At 34.2% G+C, this 25,141-nt stretch overlaps 2 protein-coding genes across 6 annotated transcripts; one reads left to right on the top strand and one right to left on the bottom strand.

Annotated features, from left to right (window-relative positions):
* Positions 1-998: 998 nt before the first annotated feature.
* On the bottom strand, positions 999-13,168 carry pcif1 (phosphorylated CTD interacting factor 1). Of its 3 annotated transcripts, none has more exons than XM_019069589.2 (17): positions 12,267-13,168; positions 12,134-12,173; positions 10,301-10,443; positions 10,089-10,213; positions 7,883-8,017; positions 7,646-7,785; positions 7,335-7,489; positions 6,461-6,608; positions 6,282-6,365; positions 6,104-6,203; positions 5,852-6,014; positions 5,511-5,686; positions 5,334-5,420; positions 5,072-5,256; positions 4,799-4,892; positions 4,526-4,701; positions 999-3,798 (listed from the first exon to the last, which is right to left on the bottom strand). In XM_019069589.2, exons 3-17 carry the CDS (start codon positions 10,422-10,424, stop codon positions 3,531-3,533), a joined length of 2,160 nt encoding a protein of 719 aa, XP_018925134.1. In that variant the 5' UTR covers positions 10,425-10,443; positions 12,134-12,173; positions 12,267-13,168; the 3' UTR covers positions 999-3,530. The 3 variants fall into 3 exon arrangements, with proteins under 3 accessions (XP_018925134.1, XP_018925136.1, XP_018925135.1); XM_019069591.2 differs by having other exon boundaries at positions 13,006-13,166; XM_019069590.2 differs by lacking the exon at positions 12,134-12,173 and having other exon boundaries at positions 13,006-13,166.
* Positions 13,169-14,994: 1,826 nt separating this feature from the next.
* LOC109052127 (phospholipid transfer protein-like) lies at positions 14,995-25,048 on the top strand. 3 transcript variants are annotated; one of them, XM_042759103.1, is made up of 16 exons: positions 14,995-15,096; positions 18,851-18,974; positions 19,064-19,163; positions 19,575-19,700; positions 20,124-20,279; positions 20,420-20,483; positions 20,622-20,685; positions 20,771-20,862; positions 21,854-22,030; positions 22,108-22,167; positions 22,242-22,406; positions 22,489-22,556; positions 22,640-22,682; positions 22,766-22,829; positions 23,851-23,927; positions 24,015-25,048. In XM_042759103.1, the coding sequence occupies exons 1-16, from the start codon at positions 15,010-15,012 to the stop codon at positions 24,108-24,110; spliced, it is 1,563 nt and encodes a 520-aa protein (XP_042615037.1). In that variant the 5' UTR covers positions 14,995-15,009; the 3' UTR covers positions 24,111-25,048. The 3 variants fall into 3 exon arrangements, with proteins under 3 accessions (XP_042615037.1, XP_042615038.1, XP_042615036.1); XM_042759104.1 differs by lacking the exon at positions 14,995-15,096 and adding an exon at positions 17,948-18,086; XM_042759102.1 differs by lacking the exon at positions 14,995-15,096 and adding an exon at positions 17,984-18,214.
* Positions 25,049-25,141: the final 93 nt, after the last annotated feature.

Here is a 25,141-nt window from a genome sequence, read left to right as displayed (position 1 = left end):
TAAAGATTTGTCTAAATAAGTTATGTTCCAAATTTGAAGTTGATATGAAAAAAAATTGAGGTTCCTGTGAGATTTTATTTAGGGTGTCATACCACAAACGGCCACTTGGAGCCATCAAAACTCCTTTGAATTTTGTTTAATAAATTTTTCTCTAGATTTCTGTCAAGAGACATAATTTCTTATGTCCATCTCAAAATAACCACCAAATATGGAATCCTGAGACTCAGACCTTTCCAATGATATGTTTGTTGCCAATATTATTAAAAGTTTTGATTCTAAAAGACCGTAATGCATTTTTTAATATGAGACTTGACACTGCCCACTAAGGGGGAGGAGACCGCCATAATATTTTAAAGTACCATTTCCATGGCAACGCAATGTCCGATTTCAAAATGGTTTTCACAGGATGAATCTTGGGCTTCTAAGCTTTTAAATGATATATAATTAATGATTACTAAAAGATTTTATAGAGAAAAAGGGAAAGGGCAACAACAACAAAAGAGCGTGGGATGGTGACAGTTAAGGGGTTAAATAATATACTTCTTTCCAAGGATGTTCGATAAAAGGACAATTCTACACATACCATGATACTAAACGTTTACCATATTTATGTACAATGGTATTGCACAGTACTCCAAATTATACCAGATACACATGGTTTTACCATGGCACTGTGTCCAAAATAAACAAAGGTAATACCATGGTACATCTGTGCAAATTTAGCAGATTTTAAGCTGTTTCTAATAACACTTAAACGTTTCTTAAATAGCAAATATGTACAATAAATATAATAACAAATGCCAGAGATGGGAGCGTGTTTTCAATATTTTACTGAGAGCTTTTCTGATTCAGATGAAAATCTTTATATCACTTTAGGTGATGGGAAATGCCACAACACTGATAATATACAGGTAGAAGAAACATAAGCACAGACATATTTACATTCACTGAATCTTTGTCTGTATCAGAATAATATTACAAGGGAGACATTCATGGCATTTTAGAGGACACTGAATCAACAAACGCAATGGCGACCAAATATAAATCAATCAACATGACTGATAAATACAAATCGGTTAAAAGCCTAGTGTGGCAAAGCGTACAACTAATTAAACAATACAGAGCTGTACAATTTATTTGTTTTTTGTAATGAAAAATATCAGGTCATGCAAAATAAAAACCCAAACATACCTTTGTAAGAAAACAAAGAACAAAAGAGAGTTATAAAAATAAAGTTAATTATGGATAAATGGATGTTTTTGCTGGTTACACTTTATGCATTACTGATGCGATCGTACACGATTCTGCTTTAAGATACAAGATAAATTCCTCCTCTTTTAATAACACTTTGGTTTCATTTAAAACAACCATTTCATAAATTCTACAATTCATAAACAGTCATTTAGAACCAAAACGTTAAATTAAAACCAACAAAAAAGCATGGTGAAAAAGACATCTTCCGTGTTTTTTTTTTTGTTTGTTTGTTTTTTTCCAAATAAATGCACAACAGTCATGTAGGAAAGCGACAAACTTCATAGCTATGTTCTGTACAACATCTACAGTTTTGCTGGTGATCCACTCTGGGATTAAGAAATCTGGGATTAAACCAAGGTTATATTGGATTTTATAAATGGAAAGTTGGGTTACATTACACTTCAAACCACTGGAATGCTTTTAAACTTAATATAAATGCCATTTCCAAAGTTTGGCTACAAGACAATGTAGTCCACTGCATAAAAACAACCAAACAAACCAATCCTTTCCTACAGATGGAAGATATTGAGCTTAATAAAATGATAGTAGACAATATGAATTCCTACAAAACCAAACAAAAAATAAAGATCCACCATTGTAGTGTTAATAATCGTAACATTTAAAGTCCAATTGTAGCAACAAATCCATCGATAACGCTTCTCTTTTTTAAAATGTACATTCAAAACGCTGCCAAGTGATACAATTTAAACCAATATCATGTAAACAAATGTCTACGATTAGAATAATAAAAACAAAACAAAAAAAAGTAGACTTTTAAAGCACTTTTCACATACACAAAACTGTGAAGTAGCTACCAATTCTAATAACTGGACGCCAATGCAGTTATTAAAGGAAGAATAAGCCACTCATTTACTGCTTCATTTTAATTTCCACGCGTCATTGCTCTCAATTATAAAACAGTCGAAATGAGAGGAAGACACGCTGGAAAAAAACGAGGGGCCGACGCCATTTTTACGAGCTAATTCATTCTCAATAACACACCACAAATGGTTGGAATAATGCTTTTATAACCAATAAGAAATTTTACTTTGATTTTTCCAATTGGTAGGACTAAATGCTAGAATTGATGCGACCCAGAATGCCACATTAGGACTCGAGGTTCTCACAGGCTTGTGCTGCACAGAAACTAAGAACGATTTGTTATTGTGTTCTGTACAATATTTTAAGAAAAGAAAAAAGGACTGGCTTTCACTGCAGATGGATGACTGATTTTTCAGCTTTTTTTTACTGACCTTTTGTTATTACGTACAGTATATATTCTGACATGAAGCAACCAAACGTAACCTCTCAACTCTCAAGAAAGGAACGCGAGGACCGCTTCGAGAAGCCCTAACGCTGATGCAGGTCATGATGAAGGCATTTAAACATAGCTGCCTGATCGCCGATCATCTTCTGAATCATCTAAAACAACAACATACAAGCATCGGTGTATCAACTCATTGACAGCTTCCTAATCCTGCCAGTGAGAAAAGCACAAAATTAAAGAGTGAATATCACAAAGCTCGTCTTATTCCAACACAAAATCAACAAAGAAATATGCTATTTTATTTAGCATGAAAGAAAATGAAACCTATTTGAAACCTTTTTTATATATATATACCATATTGCAAGAAAAAAAAAAATACTACTGTAATGCAAAATATATTTGAGTGGTTAAGATAACCCAATACAATTAAGTTGCACTGTGTTGAATTTATTCTGATTTCATCTTTTAAATATCATTGTAATAGTAACTTTTTAACTGTAATACAGTAAATACTGTATAACAAATGAAAATGTAGTAAGTTTAATCATCATTTACAACTACAAAACTTGCTTCATTGTTGAAAAAATGCTAATGAAAAGCTTAAAAGGCTTTCTGCAAAGTATTTTTCTTTCCATCTTGGTGTAAAATGACATTTCAATGAGATTCACCCTAAAAAGGCCAAAAAATAAAAAAAATAAAGAATAAGATATACTTGACTACATTAATCATCTTTTAAAAAAAAGACAACAAAAAAAAGTGACCAAACTATCAATACACTGATATAAAACACAACAATTATGATAACGTAACTCGAAAACCTAAAACAAATAATATTAAATAATAGAGGTGGAAGAAAGTAAACAAACATGAGTCTTTCTTCTCGCATGAACATTTAGAAGCCTGGTGCTCATCTAAACCCAACAGCGCAATATTAAACCTCTCATACAATCAAAGACTCTTTCCAATGAACATACATACATACACGTGTCCACACGCCCAGCGCCGCAGTCTAAATGTTTGTTGTGTCCGGAGCAGTCTTGTCAACAGGACTGCTGTTGTCTTGACTCCTAGCCAAGTGCTCCTGAACCGGTTTGGAGTCTTTGTCTCCCGTACTAGTGGAAGAAGGACCAGGTGAGGGCAACGAACGGCCGGAGGGCTTATACGCTGCCAGGAGCTCCTGGATTCGCTCCGTGGTGGGCTCCCATTTGCTAAAACCAGCGTTGTTTTGGAGGAAAATGACTGCCGTTCCATGGACAGACTTGTAGTAGATCTCTTCTCTGAGAGATACAGAGGATAGAAACATGAGTCAGGGTAGCAAAACATGGGTTAAAGGAACAGTTCACCCAAAATGAAACCCTCAGGCCATCCAAAAATTAAGATTTGGACAGCATTCCATCACTTGCTCAGCAATGGATGCTCTGCAGTGAATGGGTGCCTTCAGAATCAGGACATTTTAACTTAAAACCATTGCTAATAATCCATAATATTGCTTCCTCCAGTGAAAAAGTCCATATCCTGTTGTTCTCTTAAATCAAAATCCAACCACATATTTGTTTACAACCGTTTTGGACTGTGTTTGATCGGTGCATATTTCTCTCCTGATTCAGACGACTTTTTCACTGGAGGATGCAATATAATGGAGAGAGGACTCGCATTTTAGCTGAAAATAAAAATGTAAAGTTTAAAACTTGATGGATTTGTTACATACAAATTTGCAGCTTTTCACTTCACAAGACATTAACTTATGATCTGGAGTGGTGTGGATTATTGTGATGTTTTTAATCAGCTGTTTGGACTCTCATTCTGACGGCACCCATTCACTGCAGAGCATCCACTGGTGAGCAAGTGACGTAATGCTACATTTCTGAGTGAATTACTCCTTTAAACCTCACAAAACGATGTCATTGGTGGCGATTGCACTTTAAAAGCACTTTGGTTAGATTTGTGCAGTGAAAAAGGAACTTAAAGCACAAGAACAAGGAAACAGACCAACAAATATCTGACCTTTTGCAGATGTGCTGCGAGCCGCTGCGGTACTCGTGCTCGAAGGGAGGCATGATCATCTGGTGCCTGCGGAAGCGGCTGGCCTCCATCCGCGTCAGGGCAGGGGTCGGCGGGTCACGCCACTCTGGCACAAAGATGATGAAGGACAGAGGCTCGCTGGAGCGTTCCAGAAGATCCTGAGAAAGATGGAGAGAGAATGAGAAACAGCATGGGTACATTTATGATAAGATATTCTAATCGAATGACTTTCGGATGACGCTAAGAGCCACACACCTCAAAGTGTGTCACCATGGCATCCATGAGTTCCTCACAGAATGGAGGGTTGGCCTCAAATGAGCCACTGACGGTAGAGAAGCTGAGAAACGGCCTGAGGACAGAGATATGGAAGTGATCCAATATAGCAAATGAACATCTTTTTATTTTAAATCAATTAGTTAAATGAATGAAAAATCCTAACACCATTAAATGTCATATATATATCCATCCATATGGTATTGTATCAAAACCATCAAATTAATATTAATGACAAAGAACACATTTACATACCCTCGAGATCCAAAGAAACCGTCGATGTCTGGAAACGCAGAGCAGAACTGTTTGAAATAGCAGTTTAGAGGAGACGCAAAGCACTCGAATGTCACTCCAAATTGTTTGTTCAGAGCCTCAAAGATGGGAACAGGCAGCGCCCCCTGCAGACCAGACCCCTCGTTCACTCCAGACCCAAACATCATCTATGGGGGCGGAAACACACATTAATGCTGCATGCGGTCTCCTGATTGGTTACCAATGCCTGTAATTTGAGTATTACCTGGTATCTTTTGATAAGGCACCACACACGAGACAGGAACTTTTCAAACCTTGGGTCATCAATACAGCTGTACCGATATAGGAGTTCCTGTTTGTGCCAGAGAAATAAACGTAACAAAATAAGAACCCAATGTATCCAAACTTAATCTGCTCTGAACTCGTCTTAGCATGTACACACCAGTTTGCTGAAATGACCGCGGTTGACCTTCACCATTTCCCCTTTATACCGCAAGCAGGCCACGTCATTCTCAAAGTGCAGCTCAACACGTGGCTGAGGAGGAGACGGGATGGACAGTCTGACTGGATAACAATACACCAACCGGTCCTGGACCTCCGTCGACTCTGTGCCATCCACTTTAAACAAGAAGAATAAATCAGAAAGGCTCTAAAGTCAAACCAAGAGTGAAGTTTGCACAAGGGGCACAAAAATCATCCTATTTTTGGAGTTGGTTGACTTTTGTCCAACTATAAAACCCTCATTGAGCTCGGTTCAGATTCATGGATGTCTCCAACGCCTACCTGAGATGTTGCACTCTTTAAGCAGAGTGAGGTGAGCCTGGCGCATCCTGCGCACATATTCTGCAGAAATGTGGTAGATCTTTGAACAGATGCCCTCAACGGAGTCCTTCGCCACGGATGCCACGTGAGGGCCGCACTGCTTCCGTAAGTGCTCGAGTCGATCCTGAGGATAGATCCGATTACGGTCATGCATATGATGCTTTGAAATGCTGTCTACGTAGGCAGCTCAGAGCAACACGACTGAGAATGTACCATGTAGTCCTCCTTGCTGGCAGAATGGTCTCGTCTCAGCCAGTTCATCGTGTCCTCGACGTTCCACTTCACCACCTTCCGACTGTCAGGAGTTGCGTTTCTGTGCAAACGGGAAATAAACTTTAATACAACGTTCATGTTTGTCTCAAAAATCTTAGTAACGGACATGAATAATTACCTGGAGTCAATCATTTTCTTGGCCGCCTCTGCATATTTAAACAAGAGTTTCCTGGCCTCTTCCTTGTATTTGATTCGAGAGAGCCTGAAATTTGTTGCGAAGAAGAAAGTAAGTTATAAAAGCAATGCCATATTGGAATGCATAACAATGAGAAACTTTGAACATGGATGTTCCAGTACCTGATGGGGATGTCGTTCATGATCTCTCTGAACATGGATGGAGAAATGACCGGGTCGCATTCGCTGGGCAAGAGAGGATCCAGACCTTTATCCACCACCTTTCTCTCCAAAAGCCAGCGGTTGAAGGATTCCCGCGGGGGCTCTATGCCTGAAAACAGTCAGTCAATCGTTTCTACCAATTATTTCCAAACTGTAATCTATAAATTTTATTTAAAGCGTTTAAAAGTTTGGGGTCTTCTGCTCACAAAGGGTGCATTTATTTAATAAAAATAAAAAAAACAGTAAAAACAGTAATATTGTGAAATATTACAATTTAAAATAACTTTTGTATTTGAATACATTTAAAAAATATATTCTTCAGTCTTCAGTGTCACATAATCCTTCAGAAATCATTCTAATAAAAGTTATTTTATTACATTTTAAAGAATTCTTTGATGAATAAAATGTTCAAAAGAATTGAAACAAATCGTTTCTAACACTAGAAATGTCTTTTCTTTCACTTTTGACTTACTGAATAGAATTATTAATTTCTTTAAAAATAATCTTACTGACTCCAGACTTTAAGAGACACAACCGAGCTGCATTTTCCTTACTGTAACTTTGCAATGCACTCATAAACCACTAACCCAGACTGGAATTGGCTGTGAAAATGAGGATTGGACCAGTGTTGGGGATTTTTAAACAATGAGTAACAAAGCTAATAACTTCACTAAATGTTCTGTTGCATAAAAGTAGCTCAGCTGTTTCAAAACAGACAACAACTGCACGGTGCTGTTTTTGTTGCATTGGCATTAATATTTATAATCTTGCAGAATGTAAGGCTATTTTAAGGGAACATATTCAGTCAGATGTGAAGGCAGCGGTGTGCACATACCCTCACGCTGAGAGCACAGCTCGTGGTAGTGCTGCCGCAGTTTGGTGGTGAGCTGAGCTCTCTGCAGCTCGATCTCAGGGTGTGGAGGGAGGTGGTCCGCCGGGGCTCGCTCGCGGATCACAGCGTTGGTTTGAACGTCCAGGTCCCAGTACACCCTGAAACACAAAGACCAGTTCAGACACGTCATGTCTGCAGAGCTGAACCTCTGTCAGGATACCTGAAATCATGTTTCACTTTTACATTTTACCATTTAGCTGATGCTTTTAGCCAATGTGACTTCTAAACGAGGAGCAAACGGAGCCCATACTCACACTGAGGGCCGGTACGGAGCCGGCGCGGGGACGCTGGTCTGGCCTTGCTTATCATCTGTGGTGGTCACCCAGGGTTTGACTCCTGGTGTGCTGGGAGAAATCGGGACTGTGGGAGTGGTTGGAGTGACTGGAATCTCAACCTGAAATCATACAGGGATAAGAAAAATTATAAACAGTTGTTGATAAATAGATATTTGTTTTAGAAGCATCAAATAAGCTATTTGGAAGAAAACCGACCTTTGGCCTCTTGAAACTGTTTGGGCCTGCTTGAGTGTCCTCTGATGGATGTCTTTTACGCTGACCGTTGCCCAGACCCGCGTCACTTATGGCCTCGCCAGAGACTGGAGCCGCGTTCAAGCCCAGAGGATCCGACTAAAACAACAGGACAGCGCTGTTATTAGGGCTGGACGATATGACCTAAAATCAAAATCTCAATTAATTGAACATATCACCTCAATTATGATTAATAAATGATTATTCTGTTTGCTTTTTTTTTTTTGCCCTCACAGTTCACTGAAATTTGTACAGTAAACATGCTCGACTATTTAAAGGTGGGATATTTTTTTCTAATAAGAGTGCATTTCTTATCTTTGTGATTTTAAACTAATTGAAGGAAACACAAACTCTTTATAGTTATTTACTGAATATTTCGAACAACTGAAATCACAGCAAACATTGCTTGAAATAAAAACATCCTATGAAAAAAAAAGTCACATTTTATTTTTAATGTAAAAAGCAAAAAAAGTTGAAAAAAAGTTGCATTTTTTGCAAAAAAAAAAAAAAAAAAAAAAAAAAAAAAAGGAGTTTAAATATTGGCATATCAAAATTAAAATAAAAAATGAACCAGCATCTCTTGCAAACAAAATAAATGTTAAATATTGCCATGTGAAAAGTAGAAAATAACTTGTATCTCTTGTAAATAGATATTTAAAATAATGCAAAGTGAAAAGTAAAAATAATAACATGCATCTCTTGTAAACAAATATTTTAAATAGTGCCGTGTGCAAAACTGTAAACAGAACACTGCTGATTACTGCTCATGGATCAGCAGGCTGTGTATCCGGTGTGCTCATGATATTATAGATGTAAGCCTGACTCATGATCACTGTTGCATGTGACCTTCCTCTCATTATATTTTCCTCAAAAACAATGGAAATGTAGCACATTGGAATGGAAAAACGCATTCTGTTTGAACGGCCTCTATCGCTTTTTCTGCAGTGTTTACATTTGACTTCGTATTGTTCAGTGTCTTCTTTACTGAACCCAAAATGTGTCCAAACGAAAGACACTGTGTATTTCTTTGGTACAAGCTGCTCTTGTTGCTTCCGTGTCGCTGACTGGACGTGGCGGAGTGATGTGACTACACACGCGGTAGTATGTTAAGTGTAAAGTATTAACAGTATTAAAAAAAACGAAATAACCGACAAGGGACAATTACGACGGTAAGAGCTTCTGAATTTCGGTTTTGATTACTTTTCGATTAAATAGTTTTTGGTAATTGAAATAAAATTAAATATTCTTGGATGACAAACGAAAACTAAACTTAAAAAGTTAAGTACTAAGTGAAGTATTAAAACTGAAATTAAAATATGTGAAAGCTAAATAGAAAAAAAAAAAAAAGAATGACAAAATTATTGAAACAACTTAAAAATATGAAACTAAAAATATAGAAATAAAACCCAACTCAAAATTTCATCAAATACTGTAATAGTATATTATAAATAGTGCTACAATAAAACTGATACAGGGAGTATTATCTAAATAAAAACTGTGTAAACAAAACCCAGAAGCACATAACACAAAGCAATGACTAAAATTAAAATCAAAACTGAAAATATAAAAACAAAATATAATTCTAAATGTGAATAAATCTATATAGTATTAGAATTATTGATTTTTATTTTATGCCAAAAATCATTAGGATATTAAGTAAAGATCATGTTCCATTAAGATATTTTGTAAATTTCCTACCGTAAATATATCAAAACTTAATTTTTGATTAGTAATATGCATTGCTAAGAACTTCATTTGGACAACTTTAAAGGCGAATTTCTCAATATTTAGATTTTTTTGCACCCTCAGATTCCAGATTTTCAAATAGTTATATCTCATCCAAATATTGTCCTATCATAACAAGTCCATACACACATGGAAAGATGATTTATTTAGCTTTCAGATGATGTATAAATCTAAATTTTGAAAAATGGACACTTGTTTTTCAAGATTGTTTTTGTGCCCCCGGGTCACATATATATATATATATATATATATATATATATATATATAAAAACTAATAAATACTATAATAGTATATAAATAATACTAAATAAAACTCACACAGTATCATATATTCAATCTAAAAATGTAACCTGTATAAACAGTAAAGCCTGCTAAAGTTCTTCCATAATAAAGAGATCTGATTGGCTCTGAAGCCTGAACTTACAATGACATCATGCTGGCCCAGGACAGGCATCTCCCACAGCGACTGGTTAGTGAACCGATTGAAGTAATACGGCCGATTCTCCCTCTTACTCCAACATTTAGACCATCCAGCCTGAATCAGCTCATCTGAAAGTCACACTGAGAATCAGTCCCACACCGAGCGCCGAAGACCACAGAGTCACGTCGTTCACTTAGAGCCGTACAGATACACACCTGGCAGCTCTTGGATGGGTTTGCTGGTGGAGGGTGAGAAGGGAGCCGCCTCTGACGTGGACCCGGTGGGCGACATGACCACTGCCGAGTCTGCCGTTACTGTTCCGTGGTTTTCACTCGTCATAGCTCCTCATCTGTCCTGTCTAAAGATAGAAAAGGGTGCATTTTTACCAAATTAAAGCATTGCAGATCTGATACCAATATACAGGAGAGTCATAATAACCCTAAATGCATTGTTCGATATATAAAACATGCATACATAACTTTCAAATTAAAGTTTATATATAGATCTGAACAGGTCACAAGAATATATTGAAATAATATAAAGGCAAAATATTTTATATTTTCACAGCGTATTGGGGACAAATCAAAATCAAGTTTGATCAATAATCAATAATCCAAACATTTATTTTAGTTGTGGACATACAAATAAAATAGAGACTGAAGCAAACGACTGTGATCAATTAAATAGTCGAGTAAGACGTGAATGCGTTTCAGTCAGCTGAGATAAATGTGAAGGAAAAACTCTGCAGGAAAACAACAAAACTTAAACATAATAATGAAAGTGAAACTTTGGATCCCTCATTTGTTAAACATTCACCAACAGAGTTAAAAAAAAAAGTGTTTCAAACAATCATTTCATTCATAACTGAGCCATGACCTTGCCTAAAACACTAAAACAATATACATGGATATGATAATTATACAATACCATGGTGTATATTTCAAAGCATTATCATAGTAATAGTATTACTATAGACAATAAACGCACAATTAAAACTGAATTAACTGATCCATGCACTGAAGGACTGTATTGTAATATATATATACAGTACAGGTCAAAAGTTTGGAAACATTACTATTTTTAATGTTTTTGAAAGAAGTTTCTTCTGCTCATCAAGCCTGCATTTATTTGATCAAAAATACAGAAATAAAATGTAATATTGTGATATATTATTACAATTTAAAATAATTGTTTTTAAATTTATTATACTTTAAATTATCATTTATTTCTGTGATGCAAAGCTGAATTTTTAGGATCATTATCACATGATCCTTTAGAAATCATTCTAATATGATGATTCATTATCAAAGTTGGAAACAGTTCTGCTGCTTAATATTTTTAGAACATGTGATACTTTTTTAGGATACTTTGATGAATAAAAAGTAAGAAAAAAAAAAAGAAGAAGCTATGTTTTTAAAATATAAATATTTTGTAATAACAATATACACTACTGGTCAGTAATCTGGGGTCATTATTTTTTTCTTTCTTTTCTTTAAATAAAATCAATACTTTTATTCAGCAAGGATGTGTTAAATTGATAAAAAGTGATAGTAAAGAAAATATATTATTAGAATATAGATTATTAGATTTTTTTTTTTTTTTTTTTAATAAATGCAGTTCTTTTTAACCTTTTATTCATCAAATATATTAGACAGCAGAACTGTTTCCAACACTCATAATAAATCAGAATATTAGAATGATTTCTAAATGATCATGTGATAGACTGGATGTTACATGTGACACTGAAGGCTGGAGTAAATGATGCTGAAAATTCAGCTTTGCATCACAGGGAATAATTTTTTTTTTTTTTTTTTAAGTATATTCAAATGGAAAACTATTATTTTAAGTTGTAATAATATTTCACAATATTACTGTTTTTTCTGTATTTTTGATCAAATAAATGCAGGCTTGATGAGCAGAAGAGACTTCTTTCAAAAACATTAAAAATAGTAATGTTTCCAAACTTTTGACCTGTACTGTATATATTAGTAAATGTTACTGTAATAACAATATTGACTAAAATTAATTAGCAAAAAGCTTTTGATTACCATGGTGATTTTTCGTATGGGATTTCCAGGGACCGAGTACCTTGTAATAAAAACATATTATATGCATGATATCAAAATGGTAAAGTGATGATAATACCATGTATGTGTGTATAAGTTTAACTTTTAAGAATACCATGGTATTATCATGGTAAATGTAAAGAGATGGCATCATGGTATTACACAGGCTCGCGTTTAAATGTTGACAGTTATCAGAAAAGACTCGAACACCGTGTTTTTCCTCAAAGGTAAGGTACTGTGGCGGTAACGCGGCACGGTGACGATATCAGATTACCGTGGGTTTATTAGTTTAGTAAACACAGGTATAAGAAAACACATCATGTATCTATTCACCGCGAATAGACACGTCTTTACTGCGTTTATCGTAGTTAATAAGAGCGCAAATGAGCGAAAGAAGGGCACGCATGCGCCTGCTACGCCGCCCACCCCAGATCGAGCCGCCCGAAAACAAACCCGAAGGAGGAGGAGAAAAACATCCAACAAAGAGCTACGGCAGCGCGAGCCGATGTGCGGGGACGAGCGGGTAAAATAAGACCGAGTGCGGAGCATCTTGCTTCATTTGGGCACCGAGAGGACGAGGATACACGGGGACATCAGTGTATTGAATTTAAACCCCAGCGAACTTCGACCGTTACGATTACAAATTTTAGGCGCGCACTTTTGCTTCGTGGAAACGGTCGTTAAGATGGCGCGCGCTCTCGCATACTAGGCGCCGCGCTCACCGCGCACTATAATGCCTGTTTATTGCGTGCGTTGCGCGCGTGTGCAGCAACACCGGGGATGTTGTTGTGCCCCGTGCATTCCGCCACACGCCTATGCGTTTCGTGCTGCTCTTAAATGGCTGAATCCCTTACCTTGGAGAGGTTTGTCGGGAGTCCTCAATAGGCTTTGCGCTATTCGGTTCGGACCCGCCTCCGCCTCTCCCTCCCCACCGACTCCGCCATCTTGTATCGGGCACTCGGACGCGGTTAATGCGCATGCGCGGGTCCGCGGTGGAAGGCGTCGAAAGCGCGCGGCCATTTGTAGAGAGGCGTTCGTTCACTCGGTCTACTGTGAAATGAAATAACAAACGTAAACAAACATTTTTATTTATTTATAGGAAACTACGTGAACGTTCTTTATTGTTGTCCTGAAAAAGTTTACACATTTACTTCAATAAAATGGGAATGTCTATGTTTTGACTTCCTTTAGTCATTTTTTATTAGTTTCCCTCCCAAATAGTTCCATTTAGCTTTATTTCAGGTTTAGTTTTAGCAATTTTAGGGCTTAATTATTATTATTATTTTTTCTATTAATTTAAGTTAGCTGCCAAGGCAATATTTAAGCTTTTGTTAAGTTACTTTTTTTTTTCTTTTTTTTTTTTTCATGTAATATTTATTTTTATTTTAGTTTTAAGTTTTAATTCAGTTACCTAAAATGATATTTAATATTTTTAGCTAACACATAGTTTTAGTTTCATTTACTTAATGGCATTAAGTCTATTTTTTATTATTATTATTATTTGAATTTTGAATTACTATTGAGGATTTTAAAGTTTTAGATCAATTTTTGAGTCTATTCTATTTATATCATTACTTCATTTCGTCTTTTATGAATTGTTTGAATTTGGCTCTTTTTTTATTTATGCATCATGCCATTTGAGCTATATTTATATTTATATATATATATATATATATATATATATATATATATATATATATATATATATAATATATATATATATATATAGCTGTTTCAATTATATTTTATTTGCTAGTTTTTAGGTTAATACTATATATGCCTTGATTTAAAGATGCTTGCACTATTTGCTTTGTAAGAACAAGCAACAGTTGTGAAATTTGAGATTTATGCATCATCTGAAAGCTGAATAAATAATCTTTCCATTGATGTATGGTTTGTTAGTATCGGACAATATTTGTTTGAGATACAACTATTTGAAAATCTGGAATCTGAGGGTGCAAAAAAAATCAAAATATTGAGAAAATCACCTTTAAAGTTGTCCAAATGAAATTCTTAGCAATGCATATTACTAATCAAAAATTATGATTTTGATATATTTATGGTAGGAAATTTACAAAACATCTTCATGGAACATGATCTTTACTTAATATCCTAATGATTTTTTCACGTAAAAGAAAAATCAATAATTTTAACTCATACAATGTATTTTTGGCTATTGCTACAAATATACCCCAGAGACTTAAGACTGCTTTTGTGCTCCAGTGTCACAAATAAGGTCTGTTGAGTAAGATACTGCATTGAGTGTGAAGGACACCTAAAAATAATAATAATTGCTAATAAAGTTCACAAACAGTTATAAAGAAATGGCAAGTAACACTCAACTGAACGTGGTCCTCTGTGGTTTTAAGTCGAACCCATTTCTTGCATCATGTGTCTCTACGAAACCTTGCAACATCTTCTAAGAAGTCATGAACTCATTTAAGGTTAAGTCTCCAGAAATTCAAGGGCAGACCGCTGGATCTGTTTGATGCAGCCTGAAGCCATCGATCCACTGTAATCTGAAATGCACAATTCTGTGTTGCATGTTAATCTTTGCACATCTTTATGATTATGAATTATTGCCAACATTGTTGTCAGAAGGTCGTATGACATGAAGCGGAGAGGAACACGGTTTCTCCAAACCCTTATACATTCTGGCTGCCTATAAAGTGGGAACATAGTGAACCCAGACTAAAAGAGGAAGGAGTATCAAACCGGTGCATTTCAGACTGCAAGAAAATAATATCTGAGAAACACTAAAGTTACCCAGCCTGCATTTGCACTCCGCTGTAAGTATTCGATTATTGTGAAAGACACTAGAAAGGTATTTGGGGAGGGAAGTTTGGGAATAAGCTGCAATGCTTGCACAAAATGTGTACAGAGTTTATGGTTTCATTTTGTGGCATCACTCAAAGGGGAACGAGTGCCTCCAGCACAAATTTGAAGTAGGTTTTTGTTTCTATAAAGATAATTTGCGCTCGTTTGCAGGATTCATCGGACATCATCCTGAATAGAGAAGGGTTTTATATTATTGGCTCATATGATTTATAGTTAAAGTGGTTCCTATATATATTAGAAAATCTGCATGTCAAAGTAAAATATCAATTGTCTTCATATTTGCTTTTTAAATAATGGATTTTACTGTAATTATGGATCAACACAAGTAGCCGCTGAACATTTTGTATCATGTTGTTTTGCCCTTTAACCCAAATTCACATAGAAATATCTGAAATGTTCAGTTTGCCATTGAATTAATAATTATATAGTAGTATAATATAATTTATTTATTCTAAATTATTAACAATGTGATTTATAATAAAAAATAAAATAATGAATGATGTAAAATATTGTTTATTTATTAAATGTATTTATTTATTTTATGATTTAATTTTAATTTTAAATGATTTATTTTTTTAAAATGCATTATTTATTCATTAAAAATATAATAAAATCATTATAATTCTATTCTATTAAAAGTAAATAAAGTAACGTTCAGTTTGCTATTAAATGAATAATTATATAGTACTATAATATTATTTATTTCATCTAAATTAATAACAATGCAATTAATGATTTAAAAATTAAATAATTAATGATTTAAAATGTAATTAACATATTTTTTATCTATTAAAAAATTTAAATATTTAAAATTATATATATATATATATATATATATATATATATATATATATATATATATATATATATATATAATATATATATATATAATATAATATAAATATAGTTATATTCTATTAAAAGTATATAAAGTAAATACTATATCATTTAATTTATAATATATAAGTATATTTACATAATTGCTGCAAAGTATTACTTTGTGAGAAAAACTGGTAATTATAATACATCAGTGTTACATTAATTATTATTAATAATTATATAGTACTATTTTATTATTTATTTATTTTAAATAATTTAAAATGTTATTAAAATGATAATTTGTTCATTTAAAATGTGCATTTGTTTTTAATTATTTACAGTAAAAGTATCATTTAAAAGAACATTTACATAACCAGTTTCTGTGCTGTCCCAATGTCAAGAAAACATATTCTGAATGTAAATCTGGTGTTGATTTTGCTTGTGTAACATTGTTTTAGTTCTTATGTTTGGGGTTTTGACCTTAAGAAGCGACCTTGTGTTTGTGAACTGTAACCCCAGTGCCTTCTCAAAGCAAACATCACTTTATGGCTAAAAACACTTGTGAGGAACATTTCAAATGTAAGCGATTTCCACTAACATGCACTGATTCTCATGTCATGTCTATTTCTTGTTCCTCCGAAAAACTTGATTTATTGCAAAAACACTTCTGTTTCACAAAGAACATGTTCATCTTTCCTGAAATGTAAAGACATATAGCTTTCATTCAGCATATTTTGTGTCAAAGGTCACCTATTATTGCATACGGACAATGCGTTTGCTGAAAGACATGGTCTCAGGGGAGTAATTACCTCTTGATGCTTAAAAAAGCTCCCGAGCCCACAGGGTTTATACAAAATAAATGAGGCATTTGTGAAATCTTTCCATCTGCATGAGACCGTCTTCTTTGAATCAATGTAAATCAGCCGGACCCTGGGGTCAATGACCTTATAAAGCCCATTTGGGGGATGGTTTGTTTTGATCCTGTTTGTTCCTGTTGGTTATATCTGGGGGACTAAAGACAGCTGCCTCCAGCATCACACACACACACACACACACACACACACACACACACACACACACACACACACACACACACACACACACACACACACACACAACCTCCAAGAGAGTGACCTCATTTAAGCTGTTGGCCACTGAGTCTGTACAATATTATACTGAGTAGTAATATATTAAATGTTCCGATGTTCTTGTATTTATTAATATGATTGAATTTGTCTGAATAGTTCTTATATTAAATAGTAAATAGAATATAGTTAATATACATTGATATTACATTAATTATTATTCATAATTATACATTATAATATATTTTATTTATTTAAAATTAAATTTTAATTGATTTATTTAATTATATATTATATTTTAAATAGATGCAAAATTATTAATTTATTTAAAATATTATTAAATCGTTTAAAATTGAAGCAAAATTACAATATATTAATTAAAATGATCCATTTTAAATTAAAATTATTTATTTTAAATTATTCAAAATGTATTGTAAAATAATTATTAATATTTTTCAAATTAAATTATTTAATTATATATTATATTTTAAATAGATGCAAAATTAATGTATTTAAAATATTATAAAATTATTAAAATTAAAGAATTATTAAATCATTTAAAATTGAAGCAAAATTACAATTTATTAATTAAAATGATTTATTTTAAATTACAAATATTTATTTTAAATTACTGAAAATTTATTGTAAAATAATAATTTATTTATTAATATTTTTATTATTATTTAAAAGTACATTTACATAAACAGTTAAAGTGCTGCATCCCAGTGTAAGCAAAACTATTTTATTTTTGGTTATACAATACTGAATAATTTTACACAGTACTGGACATTGCTTGCTATTGCTACTTTACTTTTTTTTTTATTTTACCTTTCATCATACCTAGGTTTAGTGATTTAAACAAAACTCAAAATATAACTCATCCCAGTCCATTTGAACAGTACATGAATGAAAACCAGCAGAACAGCACTGCAACAACAAAGAACACTTTGCCTAAAAACAGCAACACCCTAGAAACCACGTAATAATGTTCTCATTGGGGATGCTGTAAGGATAGAGTCTCCCTCTCTCTCTCTCTCTCTCTCTCTCTCTCGCTGTCTCTATCCGCTGTTCATTCAGACGAGGCACGCAGTCTCTCCTCCTCTGCACTATAAACACACACACACTGCTACAGGGACCAGAGACGACAGACTTGGACATTTTTCACTGGATGCTTTCTTCAATACGGTTGAAAGGCAAGATCATTCTCTTATTTGCTTGCTGTCTCGATATATTCATCTGTCAGGACCTATTTTCCTGCCGCCGCACTGGAGAAGCTCTTTGGTGCAGAAGAGAAAAGCTCCTCCATCAGTGGACAGATAAAGTAACTCTGATCTGATCTGATCTTTAAAACTAATGCACAAGGAAGGATTTTTGGTGCACTAGTTTATAAATGTATTTTATATATATATATATAATTTCAATTTAAGTTCAATTTGTTTCGTGTTATTTGTACTTTTTTATTTGTACCTAATTTTAATACATTTAAATTACTCTTTTACTTTATTCATTTATTGTCTTTACTCCATTTTAGTCCATTATATAAACGTATGATGTCAAATTATTGTCATTATTTTAAACTTGACTTCTATTTATTCTTATTCACTGATTATGTGTGTATGTACTGAGTGAAAAAGACATGGACATTTTGAATATAAATGAACCTTTTCATTATTATTTTAATTTTTTTAACCTTTTTGATCCTGTACTGAAAAAAAGGTGCAGAATTTACTTAGAAAAAAATTTCACTGAGAAATGAAAAGTTAATTTCACAAATTATTACTACAGTAGAAAAACTGAAGTAATATTTTCTTCAATAATCTTTGTTTTATTTACGACTTAAAAATATATATATATACATATATATATATATATATTACAGTTTGGTTGACCTTAGCTTTCTCTCAGCTGTCCCTTGCATACTTAAATTAAATTAAGCACCTAAACTGTTGATTTTCAGGTCTGCTCAGGAATCATGGGGCTGCTGAAAGTCTCTGTCATCTTTCTTCTTTCATTAATCACGATGACTTTAGCGGAACCGCCTGGATGCAAGATCCGCATCACCGACAGAGGACTGGAGATGCGTAAGATATCTGACAATAGATGCAACTATCCTTTAGTAGCCTATAAACGTCTCTGGCTTCTGACTGGCTTCTGCTTGACGTCTTTACAGTGAAGGCCGAGACTAAGAGGTTCGTGGAAGGAGAGTTGAGTAACATCACCATGCCAGAGATGCGTGGTAAAGAGGGCCGCTTCCAGTACACCATCAAAGAGTATGTTTACCCTTCATCTGCTGGATTTCCCTTCATTTACTCAACATGTTGCACACAGGGCCCTCATGTGGTCATGCACACGCACAGTAAGCCTCAGAGTTGAGCACCTCTCAGAAAAGCACGAAGAATCCCTTTTCAAGTCCAGTTCAGTTCCTGATTTTGAACTGAGGTAGCAAAGAGGAATTTTTTGGAATTCCAATTCTGTAATTTCTTCTTTTTGACATTCTAAATCAAATTTCCTTGTACAGTCCTGTTAAATGCTCTATTTTGTCCCTTTGTCTTAATTCAGAAGGGGGTGAGGGTGCCCTTTAGGTGTCAGTGGCATTAAAAAGGCCTACTAAGTATGGACTGGAATGACAACAACCGGGGCTGAACGATCGAGGCTCTAATTCTTCTCTGATGTTTGTTCAGTGTGAAGATCACGGAGCTGAACCTGACCTCTGACCTGCGCTTCCAGCCCGACGTGGGGCTGCTGTTCGAGGTGCAGAACTCCTCCATCACCCTCAACTTCCAGAGACGCATCCTTTACTGGCTCTTGTGAGTCTGAACACATCTGCAGAAATCAAACCAAAGACGTTTATGATGTGAGGTCACAAGCAACTGAAAGAAACGAGTCTTTTATTCAGCAAGGACCCATTCAATTAGTCAAAAGTGACAGCTGAGACACTACAAAAGATTTTGGTTTTAAATAAATGCCGTTCTTATGAATCAAAGAATATAAACATGTAAAAATACATCAGCAAAACTGTTTTCAACATTGATAATATTCAGAGAATTAATATAGCATATTAGAATGATTTCTGAAGGATCATGTGACACTGAAGACTGGAGTAATGATGCTGAGAATTCAGGAATAAATTACATGTTTACATACATATTGCAATAGACAACAGTTGCTTTAAATTTCACAATATTTACTGTATTTCTCATCAAATAAATGCAGCCTTTTCTCTCCATCAGTTATGATGAGGGAGCCATCAACGCCTCAGCTGAAGGAGTCAACATCTTCACAGTCCTCCATCTCATTAAAGACCAGGACGGACGTCTCAAGATCTCCAACATCACCTGCAATGCGTTCATCACCAAGATGAGGGCCAGATTTAGCGGGACCCTCGGGTGCAGCACTCTATATTGAATTTTGAGCATGTTTATTGCACATGACTGTATTTGATTAACTTCTTTATGAATGAAATACATTGTTTGCTCAGCTTTTGCATATCTGTCTGTTACATGGCATATTCTTATGTGTCTCACAGGAGGGTTTATGACTTCATCGGAACGTTACTGACTACAGGAATGCGCTTCGTCTTGAATAAACAGGTTTGTTTGCTTTTTTTTTCTAGTCAGGATTAGCAGATGCGTGTACTGTTGCGCACATACAGTACATAAAGATATTGCAACTTCAATAACATGATTTTAACAGATTTTAATAAACTTTTGCATATATGTCTCTGTCAGATTTGTCCTGCGTTGAATCATGCTGCACTAGTTCTGGTTAACCAGCTACTGGAAACAGTCCCAGGTTAGAGAACGATGTTGATCATTGTAAAACTGTTGTGATATATTGGTCTGGCAGACACGTGTGTTTACGTGAATGTGTTTTTCAGTGCGCACGGAGGTGAACAGTTACGTGGGCATCGATTACTCGCTGCTGAATGACCCCGTGGTGACAGAAACTAGCCTTGATATGGATTTTAGGGTGAGTGACAGATGACTAGTTACTGAACTTTATATGCAAGTTTTTGAGACATGTTATTCATATGAAATAATTTATCACAAGTATCACAAAAATACACTGTTTTTACAGTGATAATATTAAGAAATGTTTCTTGAGCAGCAGATCAGCATATTAGAATGATTTCTGAAGATCATGTGACACTGAAGACTGGAGTAATGATGCTGAAAATACAGCTTTGATTACAGAAATAAATTACATTTTAAAATATATTACAATAGAAAAGTTTTTTAATTAAATAAATAAATAAATTTCACAATACTAGTGTTTTTACTGTATTTACAGGCAGCCTTGGTGAGAATAAGAGACTTCTTTCAAAAACATTACAAAAAACTTAAACAACTTTTGAACTTTTTTTTTTTTTTTACATTTTTAAATATATTATGTATCAGCAACATATTGATCATTAAAAAAAACAAACAAACAAACAAACAAAAAAAATGAAAAAAACAAACAAACAAACAAACAAAAAAAATGATACTTGGTTTCATTAAACACAAATCTAAAACAAACACTCACCATTCAGCAAAATATATATATATATATATATATATATATATATATATATATATATATATATATATATGCATATTTTAAAAAAAGGCCAATATATATTATGTAAATAATGTAATGTAAATGTTAACTTGTCAAAAAAATAAAAATAAAAATTGTGCTCACCCAAAAATGTATTTTAATGTATTTCTCTCCCTCTCTCATTTATAAAAATGTAGTTAAAGGCTGGGAATGTATTTTCTTGCCCCTTGAAGTACATTTTCTAATATAGGCTGTATTTTAGAATTTTAAGGTTTAAATGAAATACATTTTTTAATTTAAAAAACATGGTGCTGCTTACACCATATAGGCTACTGTAGCATATATTCTACATATATATATGTTTTTGTATGAGTCAGTGTGATTTTTTTTTTGTATTTCTCTCCCTCTCTCATCTACACAGGGCATGTTTTACGACCTGAAGAATGAGAACGAGACGCTTGTGAACAACGCTGTGAATCCGGTACTGAGAGAGTATGATCGTATGGTCTATCTCGCTCTCTCTGAGTACTTCTTTGACAGCGGCCTCTACTCTTACTTCAAAGGCGGACTGTTCCAAACGCAGATAGCTAACGAACGAGTAAGACGCCGTCTAATATATTTCAAGAGCATGATACAAAAATAAGACAAAAACAACTATTGCTCAACTCATTTCAGATGTCGAAGGACTTAGAGATGCTCCTCAGGACCACCTACTTGGGGAAAATCATGATGCTGGTGAGCAAAACTAAGATTTATATATGTACAGCAATTGCACAGCAACCATTCTCTGTGTTTGTCTGTCCAATCAGGACCCGGCTTTCATGGAGCATCCTCTGTCGCTGGAGTTAGAGGTCACATCTCCTCCTCGCTCCACTATCAAGACCTCTGGTGCCATGGTGGCCGTCAACTGTAACGTCAAAGTGTTGGTTCTTCCTCCAGGAAAACCAGCAGTCCAGCTCAGCAGCTTGACCATGGTGAGAATTATACAATATATACAACCAATAGTTTCAGAATGAAAGAATGCTAGAAATGCACCAAATTTCACCTTGTTTTTAGGAAGGCAAGTTCAACGCAGAAGTGTCGATGAAGGGCAAGCGCTTGACCATCCATTTAGAGCTGAAAAAGTGAATATGACGTGCAAACACTGAACTGTTTAAGACATTTGACTAACTTTAACACTGATTTTGAACCGATAATCTGTTTTCAGGTTCAAAATTTTCTCCAGTGAATCTGCTTTCGAGTCTTTTGCTGTAAGTTTGCGTTTCCACATACAAATATATTCGATACAAGACTAATCAAGAGCAGATAGTCAATATAATGATTTTTTTTTCAGCTTATTCCACTGCAAGGTCCGTTGAAGACGATGCTGCAGATATCAGCGGTGCCTCTCATTAACAGTAAGTTAAACAATATATGTGATCCTGGACCACAAAACAAGTCATAAGGGTCAATATTCATCTGAAAGCTGAATAAATAAGCTTTCCATTGATGTATGGTTTGTTAGGAGGACAATATTTGGCAGAGATACAACTATTTGAAAATCTGAAATCTGAGGGTGCAAAAAAAATCTAAATATTGAGAAAATCACCTTTAAAGTTGTGCAAATGAAGTTCTTAGCTATGCATACTACTAATCAAAAGTTAAGTTTTGACATATTTACGGTAGGAAATTTAAAAGATTTCTTCATGCAACATGATATTTACTTAATATTCTAATGATTTTTGGCATAAAATAAAAATCGATAATCTTGACCCATACAATGTATTTTTGGCTATTGCTACAAATATACCCCAGTGACTTAAGACTGCTTTTGTGCTCCAGGGTCACATATTTCTATTATATATAATATATATCTATTAAATGACATGTACACTACTGTTCAAATATTTAGGGGTTGGTATTTAATGTTTTTGAATGTTATGCTCACCAAGGCTGCATTTTCTTTATTAAAAGAAAAAGTATAAACAGTAAAATTATGAAATATTATTACAATTTAAAACAAGTGTTTTCTATGTGAACATATTGTCAAATATAATTTATTTCTGTGATCAAAACTGAATTTTCAGCATCATTACTCCAGTCTTCAGTGTCACATGATCCTTCAGAAATCATTCTAATATGCTGATTTGCTGCTCTAGAAATTTTTTTTTTTTAATCAGTGCTGAAAGCAGTTATGCTGCTTCATAATTTAACTTAAATTATTAAAATATTTTCAAAACAGCATTTACTTGAAATAAAAAATCTTTATACATTATTAATGTTTTTAATGTCACATTTAACTTTTCTTTTCACAAGAAAAAAAAAAACCTTACTGACCTCAACTTCCATTATTATTTTTTTTAGAAAACATATTCACTTAAAATATGTGAATCAGAAGATGCGGTGCATCTAAATGCTTGGTCTTGTGTTTTCATGTAGATTACATTAAGCGAGGTGTGCAGATCCCTCTACCGGACGGGATGGACTTCATTGAAGAGGTGGTCGAGTATCACAATGTAAGTGTCTGCATAGTGAAACCTTTAACATCATACGATTAAGACCCAAACATGTTCAGTCGTGATTCTCCAGCTTTGATTTCACAGGGCTACATCATAGTCGGGGCAAACCTCCACTTCAGAACAGGTCTGAGAGAAATAATCGAGAGGAAGCTGTCGGGTGAAACAGACAACTCAGTTTAAGACGAGAAGAGCCACGCTAACATTACTGCATGTGCAAAGCCATGCACAAATACTAAAATAAGGAGCAATAAATGGAGGTTTTAAAAGAGAAGAACTAACCTTCCAGCAGAAGCATGATGTTTATTAACTGTACATCATTTCATCCTCAAGACCTGCTGTCGTTAATATCAACATTAACTCTAAATTTGCCCTATTTAGTCTTTGAATACACATTCCTGATGTAATCGTGTGCAGTCTTTTTTATAATCTTTGAATTGCTTCTGCAATTTTTTCCCCAAACGTAAATGCAATAATTTATTGCTCATATAATGAATATGAGCAGTGTCTGTTTATAATGAGTGCAAATGACCAAAGGTGTTGGCAAAGCCTGTTTTCACTATTGCTGGGGTATTTCACCTTTAGCACAAATAGCATGTTACTTCTATTTACACTTTGTGCAAACAGCATCTATCACTATTTGCTCTCAGTGTAAATACAATCTAACTTTTTACACTCAGTGTAAATAGCTGTTGCATAACGATTACCCCAGTATAAGCAAATAAGTATATATTTACAAAAAGCAGCATTACTGTTTGGATACGTACTGTAGAGATGCTCTTGAGGAGAGCAGACCCCCCACGATCCAATACAGAGTTACATTCAGACATGACTCAGTTCTAGTATCAAACACCCACTCTATTAATCAGTGCATTATTAATATGAAGCACCGAACTACTTTATTCACATTTCAGAAGCAAAATGGGTTGCAAATGTTGGTTAGTGTTAACTTTAAGGTATTACACAATTGAGTGAACCCCGAAACACATGCACAATGATTTTTATCTTTTGTTTTCGTAAAGTTTTATCGTATATTGGTTGTTTAATATGTGATTGGTTTGCCATCCTCATTTGTGAATGAAACTCTATACCTCTTTATAAAATTGACATGTTAAAAATCAGGAAGTGTTACTGTTTTTTATCTTAAAACTTTAGTTCATCATTGAAAAGGCTGAATTGGTTTCAATGCACCATTTTCTGAAATAAAAGATCAC

This window comes from Cyprinus carpio, chromosome A6 (genome assembly GCF_018340385.1).
Source record: "Cyprinus carpio isolate SPL01 chromosome A6, ASM1834038v1, whole genome shotgun sequence".
Lineage (NCBI taxonomy): Eukaryota > Metazoa > Chordata > Actinopteri > Cypriniformes > Cyprinidae > Cyprinus > Cyprinus carpio.
The sequence above is the reverse complement of the archived record's forward strand: the minus strand, read 5'-3'. Positions and strand labels throughout refer to the sequence as shown.

What these genes read in the sequence shown, in the direction of transcription:
- LOC109052127 (XM_042759102.1), top strand. Translation starts at nt 18,062, where the DNA reads ATGCTTTCTTCAATACGGTTGAAAGGCAAGATCATTCTCTTATTTGCT. An exon ending in AGCTCAGCAGCTTGACCATG is followed by an intron (nt 22,407 to 22,488) that starts GTGAGAATTATA and finishes CCTTGTTTTTAG; the next exon opens with GAAGGCAAGTTCAACGCAGA. An exon ending in AGGTGGTCGAGTATCACAAT is followed by an intron (nt 23,928 to 24,014) that starts GTAAGTGTCTGC and finishes TTGATTTCACAG; the next exon opens with GGCTACATCATAGTCGGGGC.
- pcif1 (XM_019069589.2), bottom strand. Translation starts at nt 10,424, where the DNA reads ATGACGAGTGAAAACCACGGAACAGTAACGGCAGACTCGGCAGTGGTC. An exon ending in ATGAACGACATCCCCATCAG is followed by an intron (nt 6,366 to 6,460) that starts GTACTGGAACAT and finishes AACAAATTTCAG; the next exon opens with GCTCTCTCGAATCAAATACA. An exon ending in TCGCAGCACATCTGCAAAAG is followed by an intron (nt 3,799 to 4,525) that starts GTCAGATATTTG and finishes TGTATCTCTCAG; the next exon opens with AGAAGAGATCTACTACAAGT.